Source organism: Drosophila guanche, unplaced genomic scaffold, assembly GCF_900245975.1.
Source record: "Drosophila guanche unplaced genomic scaffold, DGUA_6, whole genome shotgun sequence".
Lineage (NCBI taxonomy): Eukaryota > Metazoa > Arthropoda > Insecta > Diptera > Drosophilidae > Drosophila > Drosophila guanche.
The window spans coordinates 3,198,123-3,217,070 of record NW_022995743.1 but is presented as its reverse complement, the minus strand read 5'-3'; the positions used below and the strand labels follow the sequence as shown (position 1 = coordinate 3,217,070).

At 44.5% G+C, this 18,948-nt stretch overlaps 3 protein-coding genes across 6 annotated transcripts in view; 2 read left to right on the top strand and 1 right to left on the bottom strand.

Annotated features, from left to right (window-relative positions):
- The window catches only part of LOC117591197 (chromatin modification-related protein eaf-1), a 66,419-nt gene extending 48,913 nt beyond the window's left edge, over positions 1–17,506 (bottom strand). For all 3 annotated transcript variants that reach the window (XM_034284354.1, XM_034284340.1, XM_034284347.1), the window contains exons 1-2: positions 16,390–17,506; positions 9,789–11,531 (exon numbers count right to left, since the gene is read on the bottom strand). In XM_034284354.1, the coding sequence (XP_034140245.1) occupies positions 9,789–11,519 (1,731 nt within the window). In that variant the 5' untranslated portion in view covers positions 11,520–11,531; positions 16,390–17,506. The remainder of the gene's footprint in view (positions 1–9,788; positions 11,532–16,389) is intronic.
- On the top strand, positions 4,111–6,085 carry LOC117591288 (esterase B1). Its single transcript, XM_034284490.1, has 2 exons — positions 4,111–4,281; positions 4,369–6,085. Exons 1-2 carry the CDS (start codon positions 4,235–4,237, stop codon positions 6,020–6,022), a joined length of 1,701 nt encoding a protein of 566 aa, XP_034140381.1. The 5' UTR covers positions 4,111–4,234; the 3' UTR covers positions 6,023–6,085.
- Positions 17,507–17,895: 389 nt separating the features above from the next.
- On the top strand, positions 17,896–18,668 carry LOC117591320. 2 transcript variants are annotated; one of them, XM_034284540.1, is made up of 3 exons: positions 17,896–18,032; positions 18,084–18,443; positions 18,500–18,668. In XM_034284540.1, the coding sequence occupies exons 1-3, from the start codon at positions 17,993–17,995 to the stop codon at positions 18,562–18,564; spliced, it is 465 nt and encodes a 154-aa protein (XP_034140431.1). In that variant the 5' UTR covers positions 17,896–17,992; the 3' UTR covers positions 18,565–18,668. The 2 variants fall into 2 exon arrangements, with proteins under 2 accessions (XP_034140431.1, XP_034140422.1); XM_034284531.1 differs by having other exon boundaries at positions 18,078–18,443.
- Positions 18,669–18,948: the final 280 nt, after the last annotated feature.

Sequence of the window (18,948 nt, the reverse complement as noted above, 5' to 3'; positions counted from 1 at the left end):
AACATGACCCCCACATTGACACTAGAGATGGGGCGAAATGTTATTCATAACGGTTTTGTTGCTCTGTATAATGGGGGTTTTCGTTTAACTGATTTAAGTGCTTCCAATTGGATTAATTGTGGCAATTGCTGTTTATTATTTCCCGTATGGGATTCATTGAACTGCACTAAGGCAATTTAATTAACACAGATACATACACGCAAACACACACACACGCACACAGTAGAGATACGATTTATGGCACTATCAATCACGCGACCATCTCTAGTGTGACACCTTCGTAGCCTCCACTTGAGGAGCCCCACTGGTTCCCCGGCGCATAACTAACTGAAAAAGGGCAAACTTCGAGGCGGCATCGTTGACTTGTTGTTGCTTTTGCTGTTTTAAAACCAGTATTTTGCGGCACTGCCACCGTTACCGGCTACTGTTGCGACTTGCAGAGTGACAGAGAGGGGGGAGCGAGCAGAGACATTGAACTGCTTTGACAGCCGTGACTTTTGTTTGCTTTTATTATTAACACACGACACGAAACACGTACACACATTAATACATACAAATGTATGTATGTTTGTACATACATATCTGTCATTCTTATTTGTTACACTTTATTGCCAGTTGTGCATTTATCAATTTTGATTTTATGCGCCTCAAGCACGCACACTCACATATACACGAGCACAGAGTATGTGAGAGTGAGAGAGAGAGAGCAAGTGCTACGCGTCTCATTAAGCGATTGTCGCATTTGCCGTTTTTGATAAGGTCGGTCTCACGTCTCACACACAAATTTACTGGAAGCGTACGGCTGGGATTTCTCTGATTGTGGCGGGAGAGATTGAAAATCGTGCGACTCCGACGACGCGCGTCACAAAACGGAATGCTCCAACAACCGAACACAGCCGACGACGACTAACTGCGGCAACAGCGGGACCAGAGCCAGTGCCAGAGCCAGACAAGAACGGATCGAGCAAGCAGTTTCTGTTGGCGTTGGCGCTGACTTCGCTGCTGCTCCCGCTGCTCCTCTTTGCCTGTTGGAGCCCTGCGCTCTTGTTGTTCTTGTGGGGCACCCGCAAGAAAACAAAAGCAACGACAACAACGCCGATTCCGACGCTCAGGGCAGCGCAACTAAAACAAACACAAACAAACAACTCAGTCGCAGCCGCTGCTGCTGCTGCTGCTGCTGGCGTTAACTGCGATGCCGGCGCTGGCGTCGCACGAGTCTACGAATGGAAGAGCCAAAGCGGAGCGGCAAAGCACGAACTGAATCCAAATTGAATTGATGCGGCGGCGAATGGAAAAACAAAAACACCAAAAAGCAAAAGAGCAGCAGCTGCAGAGTGAACTAGCTTATGAACCAGTGGGGGAGTGAACATGAATTTACGAGTGCGAAGAGTAGAGGAGAAAGAGCAGACAGGCAGCTGCAAATTTATGAAAACAGTGCGAATGAGCGCCATTTTATTAGGGAAGTAGATGGATGTTGGGGAACAACCCGCCAATAAATAAATCACATTATTAATGGAATTTGCACTCAAATATTATCGCACACATTTTAATAATTGATGGACATTTGGGTGTTTTCATAATAATAACTAATTGAAAATACTCGACATACCATAATTCAAGTAAATTTGATCAATTATGCACATTCGATTCGGTATAAAAACACTTCTGTGATGCCATACCATCACAAATATTTCAAATATTTATGTACCATGTTGATGATATGTGTCTCATTATAGTGAATTAAATTCCTAGCATACTCCCACGGTGGTAGCCCCGCAGCCCTGAATTTGCTGATTAAGAGAGACCAGCCCTGGAAAATTGACAGTTGCAAAAACAATCTCTACACGCTCCGACAACAAACACAAACATGACCAACGATTTGGAAAGGGAAGGTAGACAAAGAGAGTGAGTGAGCAGTGGGCAAAAACCAACAAGAGCAAGCGACAAAAAGGGAAGTGGGACAAAGCAAGGCAGGGAGCAGCTCGAGGGTCGCGTCACCTTTAACAAGTAGGCGGCGGCTGTGGCTGGGGGCATTCATGTAAACACGAGCCCCCAAAAACCACACAAAGAGGAAGAACAAGATGATAAAGGAGCAGACATAAGATGGAGAGGACTCTGGCAAGGTATCTTAAGTATAAGGTATAAATAATGAGAGAGTGAAACTGTAACGAGACAGAGAGGGTTGGAAAGACAAAATAACTGCTCTGCCCCTCCTTTGAATATACCCTGCAGAAGAAGAAGAGGATGTAGACACTTGGAGGTCGTCATGGCAAGAGTCAAATGGAAGAGGCGACTTCGAGAGGAGGAGGAGAGAGTAGAAGAGGAGATGTGGAGCTGAGATAACGACGGGAAGCAAATGCGTAGTCTGCAAATGCAACGGCGGCGCCTGGCCTGGAAAGCAGAGCAAACACAAAAGCACCGAACACACACACACGCACAGACAACACGGAATATTCTCTCCACAGAATAGATTGCAATGTGGTGCATTTATTTATTTAGTCAATGGAATCTGCAGAATGTGCAATGTGTACAGGGAGAGGACAGAGGGCGGCTACGTATCCACTCAGACATACTTAGCAACCCCGCAATAATCCACCTGGCAACACTGAAAGCCGAAAATACTAAGGAATAAATTCAACAAAAGGTATTAAAGATACATAGCAACTATGTAGTACATACACATATAAATTTAATACAAGCTTGAAATATGTATAAAATGTATTTCTGTTGGATTATCTTTGAAGAAGAAAAATATGGCAGACGTTGGATATATTAAACTCATTTCGGACACTGTTTATGCAGTGTTTTTAATGAATTTAATAAATCTAACCAAATTCCGTACTAATCTAATACTAGCGTAGAACATGGGTTTAAAATTTAAAGACCAAACAAAGCAAAGACACATAAATAGAAACAAAAGTAAGCAATGGAGTGGAGAGAAACCAGGCGAAAGCGATAACAAAAGTTAAGTAAACGCACAAACAAACAAACAAATGGAACAAAATAAACAGAGCCAACGAAGCGAATGAAGGATGAATGAGAGAGCCAGTGAAAGAGAGAGAGAGAGGGGGAGGAGGACATGGAGAGACAAACTAAGCTGCGTTGAGGCAAAATTAAATGTTGCTTCAAAGCAGACGAAGTGTGAAATAATTACATTAACTAATGCACAGACAAGACCAAAGAGCAGGGATGGTAAAAGAGACAGCGAGAGAGAGAGAGAGAGAGTGAACGATGAGCATAATCAACGAAAGAGAATGACAGAGAGAGACAGGAAAAACGCCACCTCCACTGCTTAAAGTCAACGTCCATAGCCTTCGTCATCGCCAAAGGCAAGGCAAGGCTGTCTGAAAGGATATTCCAATGGTTGGCAAGAGAAAATTCGACATTCACATTCCACTTACAAAAGCAGCAAATGTAATCAAGTAATCAATGGCTAGAGGAATGTCATCAACAATTAGATACACAAATTTCAAACTTTACGATTCAAAAGATGTTTATGGAGTTAAGGAAGCAATTGGCCAGTCTAAAGTTATCGTTTAATGAAGTGCAAAGATAATCATCATCAGGAACAGTATCAGCAATTAATATTAACAAGACAACTTGGCAACTGCAGTTCTGTGTCAAAGGAAGTTAAATAGGACAAAAGTATGTCAAAGGTAAGGGGAAAATAATAATTATTAATATAACAATTCCAAAGAATGATTTAATACTCGAATAAATGTTGCCCCATTCTCCTCGCATCCTGCTTTATGCTCAGGTTTAACCCATAATCTCCGTATCTATAAATACCATATTTGATTTTCCCCATTAACCCCTCCGAACCGAAACGAATCGAACCGAATCCCACAGAGCTTATCAACCTTATCTGGGGGGTGGCATCAAAATGTGTGTACGTTTTACTGTCCGAACGTAATTAGGGATTGGCCAAACGAGTACTCGTATTATTATTATCAAAAGATCCACATATGGAACGGACTTAAACAGCAATAACTATGATGTGGACAGCAGTAGAGTGGATTGGTGGGCGCCTCCACACTTGGGTGGGACTATCTAAACAATTTTATCATCCACTTTTACTGGGGCATAGAGCAGCGGGAACTGTTGCTCAGTCGCTGCGTGGCATTCGAGGGCGCTGGAAGTCAAAACAGATTGCTGTCCGTTGTGGAGGTTTATATATATACACATAACAAATACATATATATACTTCTATATGTGTATATAAACATAGTGCAAAATGGATTTACGTGTGGGCTTTGGGGACAAGCTTAAACTGGGTGCAAAGTGAGTTCAAAGTTCCAAGTTCTGATAAGCCTTTAAAGAAAACTCTTCGGACGATGACTCATCTTTGTTTTTATTTTCTCTTTTCAGAGTCATTGGCCATAAGCTCATTCAGTACAGGCTGGGCACGAATCAGAGCACGCAGCTGGAAACGAAATATGGACTGCTGAAAGGACTGCAACGGCGGACCGTCTACGATGGAGAGATCTATCATGCCTTCGAGGGCATACCCTTTGCCCAGCCACCGGTGGGTGAGCTGCGCTTCCGCTCGCCCCAGCCCGTGCAGCCCTGGCAGGGCGTGCGGGACTGTACCTACTGCAGGGAGAAGCCCATGCAGCGGAATTCCATCACAATGTCCGCGGAGGGTTCCGAGGATTGCCTCTATCTGAATGTGTACGCCAAGCGATTGGACTCGCCAAAGCCGCTGCCCGTTATGGTCTGGATCTATGGCGGTGGCTTTCAAATCGGTGGCGCCTCGCGGGATCTCTATGGACCGGACTACTTCATGAAGCATGATGTCATCCTGGTGACCTTCAACTACCGCGTCGGAGCCCTGGGCTTTCTCAGTCTCAAGGAGCGCGAACTCAATGTGCCCGGCAATGCGGGACTGAAGGACCAGGTGCAGGCGCTGCGTTGGGTCAAGGAGAACATCGCCAGCTTCAATGGTGACCCCGACAATGTGACGCTGATGGGCGAGTCGGCGGGCGCCGCCTCCACCCACATCATGATGCAGACGGAGCAGACGCGAGGCCTCTTCCATCGCGCCATTGTGCAGTCCGGTTCGGCGTTGTGCGCCTGGGCCACAGAGCCAGACAAGCGCTGGGCCCAACGCCTGGGCAAGGAACTGGGCTACTTGGGCCCGCTGGACAACGAGCAGGAGCTGCTGAAATTCCTCAAGGACACGCCCGCCAGCAAGCTGGCCCTCCACTGCAATGCGATCGTCACACAGGAGGAGCAGAGGGACTACGAGATCATTGCCTTTGGGCCAGTCATCGAGCCGTATGTCGGGGAGGACTGTGTGGTGCCGCGACCACAGCAGGAGCAGCTGTCAAATGCCTGGGGCAATGCGGTGCCCATGATCATTGGCGGCAACTCATTTGAGGGACTCTTCTCCTATCAGACCACACTGCAGGATCCGCTGCACATGCTGAGCGCCTTCGAGGCGCTCATTCCACGCCAGGTGCGCGACGTGATTGACCAGGATGAGCTGAACGAGATGGTCAGCCGGCTGAAGGTCGCCTACTTTGGCGACACCGAACGCGGCAGCATGGAGCTCTTCGAGTGCCTGCACATACTGAGCGTGAAGAACTTCTGGCACGACATACATCGCACGCTGCTCGCCCGCTCGGTGTATGCCCCGGCCACGGCCACCTACTTGTACCGCTTCGACATGGACTCGCCGCACTACAACCATTATCGCATACTCAAGTGTGGACGGAAGGTGCGCGGCGTCTGCCATGCCGATGACATCTCCTACATGTTCTATGGGATACTCTCCAGCAAGCTGGACAAGGCCACGCCCGAGTATCGCACCATTGAGCGTTTGATTGCCATGTGGACATCGTTTGCCACCACAGGGGATCCCAACTGTGAGACGATTGCTCCGGTCAAATGGGATCCACTGCGCCCCGGTGGCCCCGAACTGTGCCTCAACATTGCCGACGGACTGGAGTTTATACCGCTGCCCGAGAGCAAACAGTTTGTCGTGTGGGATAGTTTCTACACCCGAGAGAGTCTCTACTGAACACTAGAATGTCGTTGAACACATAAATGCATTATGCTTGAAAAATAAAGCCATAAACCACAATCATTCTTTCAACAATTGTTTGGCATGATTTATTATCCTGCATTTGCCGCCACAGCTTTATTTTTTATTGGCAACAGTTTCTCGCTGGGAAATGGATTTTACTCTGCCGTGTTGGCGTTTGCCTTTACTTTTTTTTTGTCATCTTAGTTGGCTTTATGCCAGGAAATTCCTTGGTAAGCCAAGGGAACCACACGCAGCAGGTCATTGCTGCCAATCTACTTATTAATAGCTTCTACTTTCCTTTCCTTTCTTTGTTCCACTTTTGCCTGCAGACCATTCATAGGACCAGACCATGCCACACATTTTTGAAATGCTTAAATCACAATTAATCTTTTTCTGCTTTTGTTTTTAGTGGTGCGGAATTTATGCAAACAATTTTGAAATATTTCATTTTGGTATTCGGGCAAGTGTCTATTATGAAATATTCTAATGATATTCTAAACAGAAATCAGAGATATTTTGAATTTTTATAGCTAAAGCTACAAACGGGTTGGAACTAAACCAAACATTAATGTGCCAAAACGAAGACGTAAATACACTATCAATCGAAGTTGAATAATTGACATTTATGTGGAGTATTTAGGTCGAGGTTTTTGGTAGATTTCTAGCTGGAAATTAAACTCAACGTTAGATTCCCATCGGTTCTTAAAACTTTTCCTTAGTTTTATTCGACTTTTTGCTATTAAATCGTTACTATATATTCCCCATAGAGTATATGGCGCACCCCAACACACGTTTCGTTAACCCCGAGTGTTGTTTATAACATTTTCTAGTTTTTTTTTATGTTTTGTTTATGGCTAACCATTTATTTTCGTTTCGGCTGGCATCGTGCCAGCCAGAAGCAACGAACCAGATCGATTTAAGAAATGTTTTTATTTTATTTTTATTTCGGTGTGACTTGATTTCGTTTCATTTAAGCAAAATTTGTGCATAAATAATTAAATTGCTTTTCGCACATTTCATTTTCCATTGGAAAATNGGGGGGGGGGGGGGGGGGGGGTATTGGGTTGGGTGGGTGGAGGCGCATTGCTATGGATAATTTCTGGCTGGCAGCCAGAAACGTTATTTCCATGGCTTATTGGGTTAAATTTAATTAATTTGTTTCATTCACAGTCCTTTACATTTTACCCCACTGCTGTGTGATTATACAACTGTGTATTCATTTTGAATAGGGATTCCATCTCCCTCTCTCTCTCTCTCACTGCCTCTCATTCGCTCTTCTGCAATTCAACTTTTGCCTTTTTCAAGCACTTTTTAATACACTGACAGAGAGTACTATGAATTTTATTAAGTGTTTGCAATGAACAGGGGAAGACAACATTTCTCAGGCATGAGAAAGTAGAAGAAATTTAAGAATTTTCTTGGGCATTTCTTGCTTAAATTAAAGGCCCAAAGGGTATTCCATATTTCGGTTCCCAGTTCCTACTTATTTTATTTTCCTGTATTTATTTATTATTTCGTGTGCATTCATTTTCATTTGAATTTTTTTTCCCACTGCCCACTTGTGTTGGTTGTGCTTCATTTCATTTATTTTGTTGCCTGCGAAATTTCCCAATTAATGGCATTTAATTATTTATCCGACATTTTACACAGTTCTGAGCCGCACCCCACCGCGTCCCCTTGGCTGCAGCGCCACTAAAATTTGCATTTTTGCAGCATGTTGCAAATATTTGCGTTTTGAATTTACAATTCAAATGAAAAGTGGGAATATTGTGGAGAGGCATTGGGCGAAAACAATGTCCACTTTTGTGGCTCGGGTCGGTCTCATTGCGTGCGAAAAACCGATGTGGGCGACGGCAAAAAGCTAGAGAGAGAAAGAGAGAGGGCAGGGCAAAGAGGCAGAGTTTTAATGGGGTGTGCAAAATGGGAGGTTGCTAGAAGAGTTCTGAATAAAACACATAGAACAATTCTCTGAAATATATTTTCCTAATTATTTGCAACTATTTTCTGCTTATATTTTGCACACAAATAATTCGAATATTTTGCTACAAACACTGGTATGAATTTCGTGAGTAAATATTTCAAATAAACCAAAATGTGATTCATCTAGAAACTAGATTTTGCTCCCTACACCCCCGGGTACACTACGCTCCACTGCCATCATCAATGGGAGCGAAACCGGGGCGATGTCTGAAAATTATAAATACATTCAGCACACAGAAATAAAATCAAAAATCAAATCAAAATCACGAAAAACATATACCCTTTGCTTTCAAACATTAATCGAGAATCAATTCGTAGAGGGGAATACCAAACAAGGGACTAGTTTTCTGCGACTTCTATTAATATTACGAGCACGAAGTTTCAACTTTGCAACAACCTCGATGAAAGTGCATTAATACCCTCTGCCAAAGAGTATATTTTGTATATACATTAAGCAACGAAAATGCGAATAAAAAGAATGAAGAGAAATAATCGCGGAAAGCTATTAAAATTTAATCAGAAACACAAGCGACCCTGCGGTCAGAATTCCCACAACATTCGCCGCCTATCTGTGACTGTCTCGCTCCCCTCGCTGCTCCCCTTGACCCACGACACTCTCCCTCTCACTCTCTCTGTCAACCCCTGTCTCCTCTTCTGACCCTCTGTCAGAGGCTCTTCCATTGGCCTGTTGGGTATGTTGATAATTCCTTCTGTTTATGTGGGGGCAGGGGCCAAGGCGCGGACGACTGTATGTGGATGGTGATGACGACGACCCCACTGATTAATCGTCTGCACAGATGGAGTGGGCCTCACTTCTCGGGTCAATCGCCATGGCGCCAGCGACAGCTGAAACAGCATCATCCTCATCTTTATCATTGATTCGATGTGGCTGCATATTTTGTGTGTGGTTTTTGTTTATTTTGGAGATTCGTGTGACGCGAAAAAGAGCTCTCGCAAATGTATTCCTAAATGAACACAAAATCTGTCTTGGCCTCTGCAAAAGATCACGGAAACAGGGTATCAGTTCATGGGCCTCTATTTTGTTTTATTTTCCCTAGCTTCTGTTGTTTTTATTTCGATGTTTTTGCATTTCCCCTTTAGTTCATTCCCTCCCAAAACACTCCGCACTACATCCCTTGCCCACACCCACCGCTGTTTTCATTTAATACCATTATTTATGCCAGTCTGAACAATATGGAAATTTGCACAAAATAAATACCCGAAAAAAAGGAGGAGAAGAGAGAAAGAAGAGCAGAGTTGTCGGAGGCAGGCAGCATCCATAAACATTTCTATTCACGTTACGTTACGATGAACCACAACTTTAAACAATTTAAAGGTTTTGTACATATTTTTAGCACAATTTAATTCGTAGAACTGTAGCGAAAAATCCCCCGATTTGGATGGTATAAATACCAGAGAATATTCCAGGAAACAAATTGGAATTCCCATGGCCACAGTTTTCTGGCATGCAAAAATGTATAAAACTGAGTAAAAGTGCAAGAAAGAAGCGACAGAACCAAAATAAAACTCCTTTCAAAAATCTGTACGAGTATTCCCGGATTTAATCGCTCTTTCTATATCTTTCAGTTAACTAGGCTCTGGGGCTCGACCTCGGTTTCAGCCACGCGTCGTAGCTTTAAATGAAATGCAAATGGGCGACAGACGCGTCTCGTCCAATGCTGAATAAAACTACTATCTTCATATGGAGATGGGAAATATTCGAATGAGCGATTCCAGTTATTGGAAGTAAATCAATAAAATACGTGAATTGTTTACTGACCTGCTGCGTGTTCCACTGCTGCATGAGGTCTTCGTAGCAGGGCAGACAGGCCTGTATCATGCCACGGGGATCCTTGGGACGCGAGCGCGCCGGACGTGGATGCTCCTCGTTGAAGAACGGAAAGTAGGCCGCGGTCTGGCCGAGTCGCGACTCCTTTGACTTCACCGTGCTCAGCTCGATGAGGCTGCCGCGACGCTGCTCATCGCCGCACACGTAGCACACCTCCGTGATGGAGTTCTTGTCGGGCATCGAGAGGTCGAGGATGCCCACCTCTGCCGGCGGTTGACTGATCGCTGCGGCTGCGGCTGCTGTGCCTGTGGCTGTGGTGTTGCTCCTTGTCGTTCCTCCCGAGCTGCCACCAGCCACGCTGGCGCTCACGTGACGCAGATCCAGCACCGTGGCATTGTCATCCTCCAGGCCGGCTGTCGGTGGCGGTGGCCCCAGGTGGGCACTGCCCGGCGAGGGCATTGCACTGTACGGATTGCCCTTGTAGTGCGCCGGATGCTCAGGTCCCCCTGCCGCTCCTCCAGCGGCTGCCTGCTGCAGCAGGTGGTAGGCTGCAGTCTGCTGCTGCAGCTGCTGATACTGAGCGGGATGATAGCTCGTCGCCTGTCCGCCATATGGCGATGCTGCCGCTCCAGGAGCGCTGCCCGGCTTGAATTTGTGCTGCGAGTAGTTGGAGGCGCTGCTGCTCTTGGTGGCCGGCGGTTCGCTGGGTGGTCGTGACGAGGGCGAGGCCACTGGCATGTCCCGCGATTGCGGACGACTCAGGTATTTGTTGTTGTTGTTGCTGTTGCTTGTGGGCGTGGTGGCATTCCGTGGATAATAGTCACCGCCACCCGCACCACTGGGTATGGGCGAGGGTGAGGCATTCCTTGAGGTACTAAGGTGATGAGGTGTCGGCGTTGCCGCTCCCGATGGCTGATGGTGCGGGGAGTAGTGACGGGCGAGGGCATACGGATCCATGCCATGCAGCTCCGCCAGTCCGTTCTGGCCCAGATGATCCGCACTGAGGCCCAGCACCTGGGCGGCGTACTCGCTTTGGGTGGCCACATCCGCTCCGATGTAGCCCTTGCCGTCCATCCGCTTCATGTGGTAGATGCGCTGCAGCAGCGGCTTCTTGTGGCGCTCGTACGCGTCCCACTGCTCGTTGAGGGAGCGATAGCAGAGCAGACACGCCCACACGTACTCCTGGCTGGCCGTCACACTGGCCATCCCATTGGGCGGCTCATGCCGCTCCAGAAACGGAAAGAAGGACTCGCTCGGCCGCTCTGCGCTCTGCCGCACGCGCAGCGCCTGCATCTCGTAGCCCCCGTGGCAGCCGCAGACAAAGCAAACGGACACGACCATGTGGTGTTCTGGAGGCGCCGATGCTCGACCCGTGGACTTGACTCCCGTATGTGCGGGATAGTAGTGCTGCTGCTGCTGTTGCTGCGATGGATGCGGCGCATAGCCAAGGGACATGGCATGCTGGTGGTAAAGGTCGCTGGGTGTCCGGGATCGGTGTGCCAATGCTGCTGCTGCTCCTGGTGAGGGCATCAGCTCGCAGTGCGGATACAGCTGCTGCTGCTGCTGCTGTTTGGACGAGGCCGCAGAGGGCGATGGCGATGCGGGCGTCGTTGCTGGCTCGGATTGAAGGGACTGCTGCTGCTGCTGCTGCTGTTGCGGCTGCTGCTGTGGCTGGATGCCACCACGAAGTTCATTTTTGATATACGCTTTCGCTTTTTCCATAATATTTGTCAGCTGCAAAGAGAGGAAAGAAGAGAAATTAGTTATAAGCGTGGAAAAACGGAGCAAATATGACATGGAAATGGGTTAAATATTACCCACTGAACAGCTGCAATCGAGCCCCTCCGCTCACTCGCTTAAAGCATGCCAGAAGCAAAAAAGCACAGAAAATTCGATGCTCGTTAATCGAACGATTGCCAACGGCGATAACCTATTTAATCGCCAGCCCGCACCCGCGATAACCCACAGGCACTCGACGATCGTGATCCCTGATCTCCGACGAGCATCCAAATGTGGGAAGTATAAATAAATAACACAACAAAATAAAGACAAGAAAATAAAATAAAAGCAAAGCAAAAAAGCAAAAATATTTGCATGCTGAAGTGATTCGACGATTTGTCGGACGTTGCTTCTTGTCTCTGAGTCGATTTATTTATTTGAGTGGCAGGCAGCGCGTCGTTGGCTTATTTTTGTATTTCTTTTTTTTTCTGCGCATTTGTTTTCATTAATATGTATTACAGTTTCAGTGAAACATGTGACGCAAGTCACTGAAAGGAAACACTCGCGAAACGCTGATAACGAGCGTGGAGAAGGCAAAGAAAATGCAAAGGAGAGGGATAGCCCACGGGAATAAACGAAACTTTGGGAGCACATTTTGTCTTGCATACGTACATCTCACACTTGGGCTGTCCAGTGTGAACCGGCTAAATGAGGGGCTAAATATACCCAGTGTGTATATTAGATTATTTGTTTATACGCCGAACCAGATCGAAATGTTGCTAATTGGCTTTATCAAGTATACGCCAAAGCAGGTCCCACCGCAACATTTGCTAAACAATTCGGTGCTGTCCTCGTTTAGCGCACAGGCAAAATGATGAAATCAATAATAGAATTGAAGCAGCAAGGGGCATGCATACTCTTGCAGAGGGGGTATGTTAAGTCTTAGAAGAACATTGGATAACATTTGCGTGGGCAGCCAAAGAGAGTAACAGAGTCTGTAAGGTTACTGGGCGCAAGCGAAGGCAAAACTAACAGTGAGAGAGAGACACTAGAAGTTGTAACAGAGAAGAGAGCCAAGCCTCAACGATCGCTGCCTAACATTAGTTGCACATAAATATTCATAAATATTACGAATAATTACTTATTTCCCGTCTACAAATTTATCATTTCTTTTTTCTACTTCAAATACATTTTTTCCCGCGGAGTTATCCAATCAAAATATTTGCAATGAACTAATTAAAATTCCCATTATTTACTCACAACGAATTCTTTAACATCTACACAGCAGCAAAATAAAGTTGTAAAGTTCAAATAAAATATGAAAACAAATGGCTTGTTTTTCATGTTTCAATTATTTTTTATGAATGCACTTTTTCATTGATTTTCTGCTGAATGGTTTTTGTTTTTGTTATTTCTTGTGCTGCGCCGGCTGCTGCTGCTGCTGCTGCTGTTGCAGGGCTCCACAACTTCATAAAGGGAGTGGGCGCGAGTGGTGGAGCCATGGCTCGCTCGTAGCTTTTATTTCACTTTATTATTATTTTCCTTTGCTTGTGCAAGCTTTTAAGAGTTGTTTTTCAGTTGTTGCTGTGTGTGCTCGAGCGGGTGTATGTATATGTGTGTGTGGGTGTGTGTGCTCTACAAATTTTGCCTCAAACTGCACTTGAACATTGTTGCTTTTGTTGTGCCCCGCCTGCACCTTTTACTGCACTCGCTCGTCCTGCAGTTGTTTTTAAAAGTTTTTATACCCGACAACTTAACTGTTAAGGGATATGCTGGAAACGTATTTAAACACGTAACACTAGCACTTTATTTGGAAAGCAGTTAATAAATATTTAAGGCAGTAATACATAATTACCCACTTCTTGAAATAGTCTATTAAATCTTTTAATTATCCATCAATTATGCCCACAAAATATTAACTGCCCTGGCAGATTTTTATACTATTAAATTCACCATTAAAAGAGTTTTGGCAGCGGCAAAATTTCTTTAAAGGGTATCCCCCACCAACTTAATACAGAGAAATTTCTAGTTAATTTTTTGTTTTTGCTCGCTTCACATAGGAACATTTTTATGGCCCTCGTGTCCTTGTTTTTGTTTGCATTTTCAACTTTTTTTTTATGTTTTTGCTCTCGTTTCAGAAGGAGTAGAAGTTGCGTGGCAGGGGGTGGCAGGAAAGGCTTGCCACGCCAGTGAAATAGTGGAAAAAAGTGAAATAGAATACCGAAGCGAAGCATTTTTTAAGTTTTCACCCACTCCCGCTTCCGCTCTTACTTCTTCCTAGTATGTGTCCTCCATACTTTTTATGCAATTTTTCAACTTTAACAATTTAACTTCTTTCGCTCTCCCTTTCTCCATCACTCTCTTTTCTGCTTCTCTCTCTCAAACTTTTAAAATTATCGCTGATGTTCTTGACTTTGTTTTTGTTATTCTTTGCCTTTACAGTTGGAGGCGAAAATACATATAACGGAAGTAGCCATCACGCAAAGAGCGAGCGGGCTGGGAGCGGCAAAAGGCATTGAACAAGTTGCAGGACAAGAAAGAACAAGTTGCGAAAGTTTTTAGCGCAGTTGGGAATTCCCATTCACCCATTCTACCCCTGCCACTGCCACACTACTTCCTATCTCGATTATGGTTTTTATACCCAGTAATCGTGGAATGGTGATAGTATATGCTAGACCCTCAAATCGTAAAGTGTAGATTATTTTTACAGGCGGAATAAATAATAATAAAAAATGTTTTATCGGGGCAGTTGAAGCACGACTTTCTGTACACTTTCAGTACAATTTGCAGTATATACGGGGTATCCAATTGTCGAGACAATCAACTGTAGAAGTATTCTTTTTCTCTTTCTGTTTTTCCTGCCTTCTGTTCTCTTTCTTTCTTTTCAGTTCTTCGCCGAGTAGGAGCCTGTAAAGTGAGTTAAGGTGCTTAAGTTTCGCTGTCTTCATTGTTCGTTGATTTTCAGAGTTTTCCTTCGTATTTTTCTTGTGCCAGTTTCCATTTTATATTCTTTATTTTTGTTGGGTTGCGAAAAAAAAACTAAACGCTGCGGGGCGACGCCGAAGCCATGTTGAGTTTTTGGCAAAGTTTTCTGTGCCAACTTTCAGCGCAACGGAACAAAAATGGAGGCAAAAATTTAATAATAAATCTAATAATAAAAAAATGAAATATGAAAAATGGTAGAGGATGTGAAAATAGCTGCGTATATTCCCATCTTTATATTCATACATATTTTCTCTTTGTGGCAATTTCAGTTACGAGCGAAATTGAATTTTAAAATTTGCATTGGCCCAAAAGCAAAAAGGATACGGGCAATGAGAGAGCCGACAACAGAACCAACAATAGCGACATGAAACAGATAAATCCCGGCACCGGCCCCCCCCGACCCCGTCCACGACCGACAACAACAACAACCAATATGATGGCAAGACAAGCGCCGTGCCGGAAGGGGAGGGGGAGAAAGAGAGCATAAAATGGAATTTATTAAATAGCATTCCGCGCAATAAACTCTCGCACAAAAATAAAAAATAAAAGCGCTACAACACAAACACGCACACACACACACACACACGCACACGCACACCAATACAACAATTTGGACATGCAATTTTATGGCAGGACGTTGTCTCCGCCACTGCCTCGGCCTCCTCCCCCAATCACAGACAGATGCAAGAGGCTAGAGCAAGTGGGAAGTCGATGCATTAGATACCCTTCCAGGCGAAAGAATATATTTAATGACAAGTCCGTGGCCAAACTAGGCACCAAAATGGTCATACCCTTCCCCTTCCAAGCGTATAAGATTGGGAAAACAAAAGCAAAAGGCGGCACAACATTTTTTCCATTAAGAGGCCACCAAAAACCGGCAACTGGACTGGGAGCCAGGACAGAACAGGACAGCTAAAAAGGGCTCAAGAACAGCGTACAGGGGGAGCCGCTGTGCAGATTCAGGTTCGAGCTGCTGTGCCGCTTCGCCAAATCGAGAACGAATAAAACACAAAACAAAAACAACAATAAAAAGGGTAAATTAATAACCGTTGTCGCTGCCAAAGGTTTCCAGCCCAAGGCTGCGGAAGAGCCCGTGATATGCCCGTCGATGCAATGAATTGACATTTAATTATTGTGTAAATCATCATTTTTATTTGTATTCTGTCTGTTTCTCCTTTTTCATCTTTGTGTTTGTTTGCCCGCCACATTAAATAACCGTTTTAATGGGGAATGAGCTTTTTATTTCATTTTAGCAATTTTATTAAAAATGTATTTCTGATGAATATAATTGTATTGTGCAAGCAAAGATAAGTTAAAATGTTTAAAGTGAAAGTCCATGACAGATGGCAGATGTGGAGTGTTTAAAAAAAACTTAAATCTTAATCGGTAAATAAATTTCCCAAAAACAATCCCTTCCCATAACAACTTCCTGCCAGTGTTTCCATTCCGCAGCATCGAAAAATTGGCATTTCAATTGACTAATTCCCAGCCACAACGAATTAATGGGGTGGCTGGCTAGCTCCCTGATGCACAACGATTTTGGGGGGCACAATTTCACACCCATTACACTGCCTTCCCGCCTCAGACACAGGCCGACATAAACAATCTCATACTTGTGCAATATTTAATTGCACTACGTATCTACTGGTATTACGAAATACTTAGTCTGTGGCTCTCGAAACGAAACCGAATGGAAATCAAACTTTGATTGATTTAAATTAATTGAATTTTCAATTTGTCTGGCGATTGGACGAAGCAAACAACCGACAACAGACCAACAACCGGTTTCCACCGATTCAAGGCGCAAAGGCGAGCAATTGAAGAAACTTTATTTAAAAGATAAAATGATTGTTTCAATGCGATATACATATATTAGATGTGTACTGACCTGTGGTTGTTTTGGGGTGTTGGGTTGTGGGTTTATTCCAGTCGCTATCCGCTGCTAATCCCAGTCATGTGGGCAGTCAGTGCACTCACTGAGGAAGCCCAAGGAGAGTTAATATCTGGGTGAAGCACGTGGGAGACGACCAGGGGCTTTGGGGAAGAAAAGCCGTTGAAGCATTTGGCGCTTAGCAGTGGTGCCAGCCAGCAGGAAGACTCAAATACGGGGGGATTTAACTTTACTTTACTGAGAGCACATTTGGGTGCAGGCACTTTTTCTTGGCTCGACTTTCTTTTCACACTCACTCTCGTCGCACACCTCTTTCTCTCACATTCTTTGTTGTTGCTTTTGAAGCTTTAAAGGGCACAAATGGGCATACATATGGTTGTATTATTCGTTTGGATTCGTATTCTCAGCTGTTTTACGCGTTATAAAACTTATTTGTATTATTATTGCTTATTTCTCACTTTTTCTTTCAACATTTACTGAATTCAGAACAACATTTTTCGCTTCATGGTCACTGCGGTGGTCTCTGCAGCGGCAGAAACGTAGACGGCGACGGCGGGAGCGTCGGCGAGGGCAACGACAGTCGACACCATTTCACCGGCGACCGACGAAAACGACAACCGAGCCAACCGACGAGAATCTCGATCACACGCTGCTGCTGCTACTGCTGCTGCTCGCGCTGCGCTGCGCTGCAACTGGTGCTGGTGCTGCTCTGCCCCCACGTCGACAGGCAGTGGCAGCCACAACAAGAACAATGTTTGTACGTAATAATGTTTAACTTTTGGCCAAGGTTTAAATGCTTAAACAGTATCTATCAGCGTTAAGCAGCGTGCACCCAACAACACCTTCCTCTCTCTTTCTCTACCACTGCTGCTGCTGCTGTTTCTACGGGCCAGAGCGAGCGCTTATCCAATTGTTTGCTTTTTGCCTACGCTTGTTGCTGCGCTGCTGGCGCGCTGCTCCTCCCGTTTGCTGGCGTTTTGCTGGAACTCGCGAGTGTGTTTTGCAACTGTTCTCGAATATCTTAACAATTAGCACAATCACCCGCGTGTTTTCCCCGACTAGCACAGTTATTTACGTACAATTATTCTTTTTTTTTAAATTTCTTTTTATTTGGTATTTAATCAGTGTGACCGCCGAATTATCGATCAAATATACCGAAAGACCCTCGGAAATATTCCGAAATATACCCTTGCATTTTTAAAATATACTGTAAATATACCGTAAATCCTAAATTTTTTTCCTCGATTTTGATGTTCCATCAGATATTACTAGCTATTTAGGATTCTCAAAGCTAAAACTATAAGATCAATTAATGTATACATCAATTAACGCTCTCACGACTCTCGATTCGATATTGACAGCTTAAACGATTTGGCGGTAACACCATCATCTTTTTTCTACATGATATCTACATTTTACTCGGTGTTAGCAGGTTGCAAGGTGTGTTAGCTAGAGAGGGAGGAAAGTAAGGTCTAGTGCTGCCACATGTCAGTGAACAACACAGCTTAGCCACATCCATGAAAATAGTTTCACTTTTTGAACGCTGTATTCAAACTGAAATCTACTCTAGCCTACAGGACACTTGCAACTAAACCCAAAAATGAGTCCATTTATTGTTGTTATTGCTTCCCTGCTCATGGGTAAGTAATACAATTACCGTAATGCAATAAAAACAATCTCTATAGCCGCAGTATTGGCACTACCAATTCCCGTGGACAATTTCACGAGTTATTTAAAGGATTTTCAGCGCTTGGAGCAAGTGCAGACCCCCGAGGGAAACTCGCAGAAAATCAATGAACCGAAGCATTCGCAAATTTTTCACATTAATCCGCTCGAGAATCCCCTGATGATCTACCTCAAGCGCATGCAGCAAAGTATTGAACAGAAATTGCCACAGAATGCCGCTAGTAAACCCAAGCAGATGGACATGTCACAGTCCGTCGTTAGCTATGAAAGGAACAACACAACCCAGAATGACCCCACTGTGGGCGGCAGTCGTGCCCCCAAATTGAGTTACGTTCGACTGATGCGTGTGCTGATGGAACACATTTGTGGGTAGAGCCATTAATTGTACATCCCTGTGAACTAATAGTCCTGCCACCCCCAGGGATCACTGCCGCAGAAGCAGCCGCCGCAAAGGGGATTCCAACATTGACCAACACAACACGATAATGTGAGGAGAGTTGCGATGAGTTGTGGCTGGGAGGATGTGTGGCATGAGGAGGGAGGATATGGGCGATGTTTCATATATTGAAAATACACTTTATTCTAATACATATATCAGTTTTGGAGAACGGAGTAGCAAAGGAAAGAAAACAACAGGAAATAAGGGAAAGGGAAGAGAAAAGAAAAGAAAATATAAAATTCAGTTTAAGGTGAAGAAAAGAAGGAGAAAGAAGTAGAAAAAAAAGTAGAAAATAAAACATAAATTTAAAGTTTGTTTTGATATTTTGTTTGTTGTTTTTTGTTTTCATGGGTAATAACATTGTTAACATTTATAATTATTATTATTATTATTATTATTATTGACTATGGCTAATATCTGCGGCGGAAATA

Bases quoted from the DNA above. Each gene is read 5' to 3' on its own strand.
- LOC117591288 (XM_034284490.1), top strand. From the start codon at position 4,235: ATGGATTTACGTGTGGGCTTTGGGGACAAGCTTAAACTGGGTGCAAA. The intron at 4,282-4,368 runs GTGAGTTCAAAG...TTCTCTTTTCAG, and splicing joins AAGCTTAAACTGGGTGCAAA to AGTCATTGGCCATAAGCTCA.
- LOC117591320 (XM_034284531.1), top strand. From the start codon at position 17,993: ATGAGTCCATTTATTGTTGTTATTGCTTCCCTGCTCATGG. The intron at 18,033-18,077 runs GTAAGTAATACA...CAATCTCTATAG, and splicing joins TATTGCTTCCCTGCTCATGG to CCGCAGTATTGGCACTACCA. The intron at 18,444-18,499 runs GTGGGTAGAGCC...TGCCACCCCCAG, and splicing joins TGTGCTGATGGAACACATTT to GGATCACTGCCGCAGAAGCA.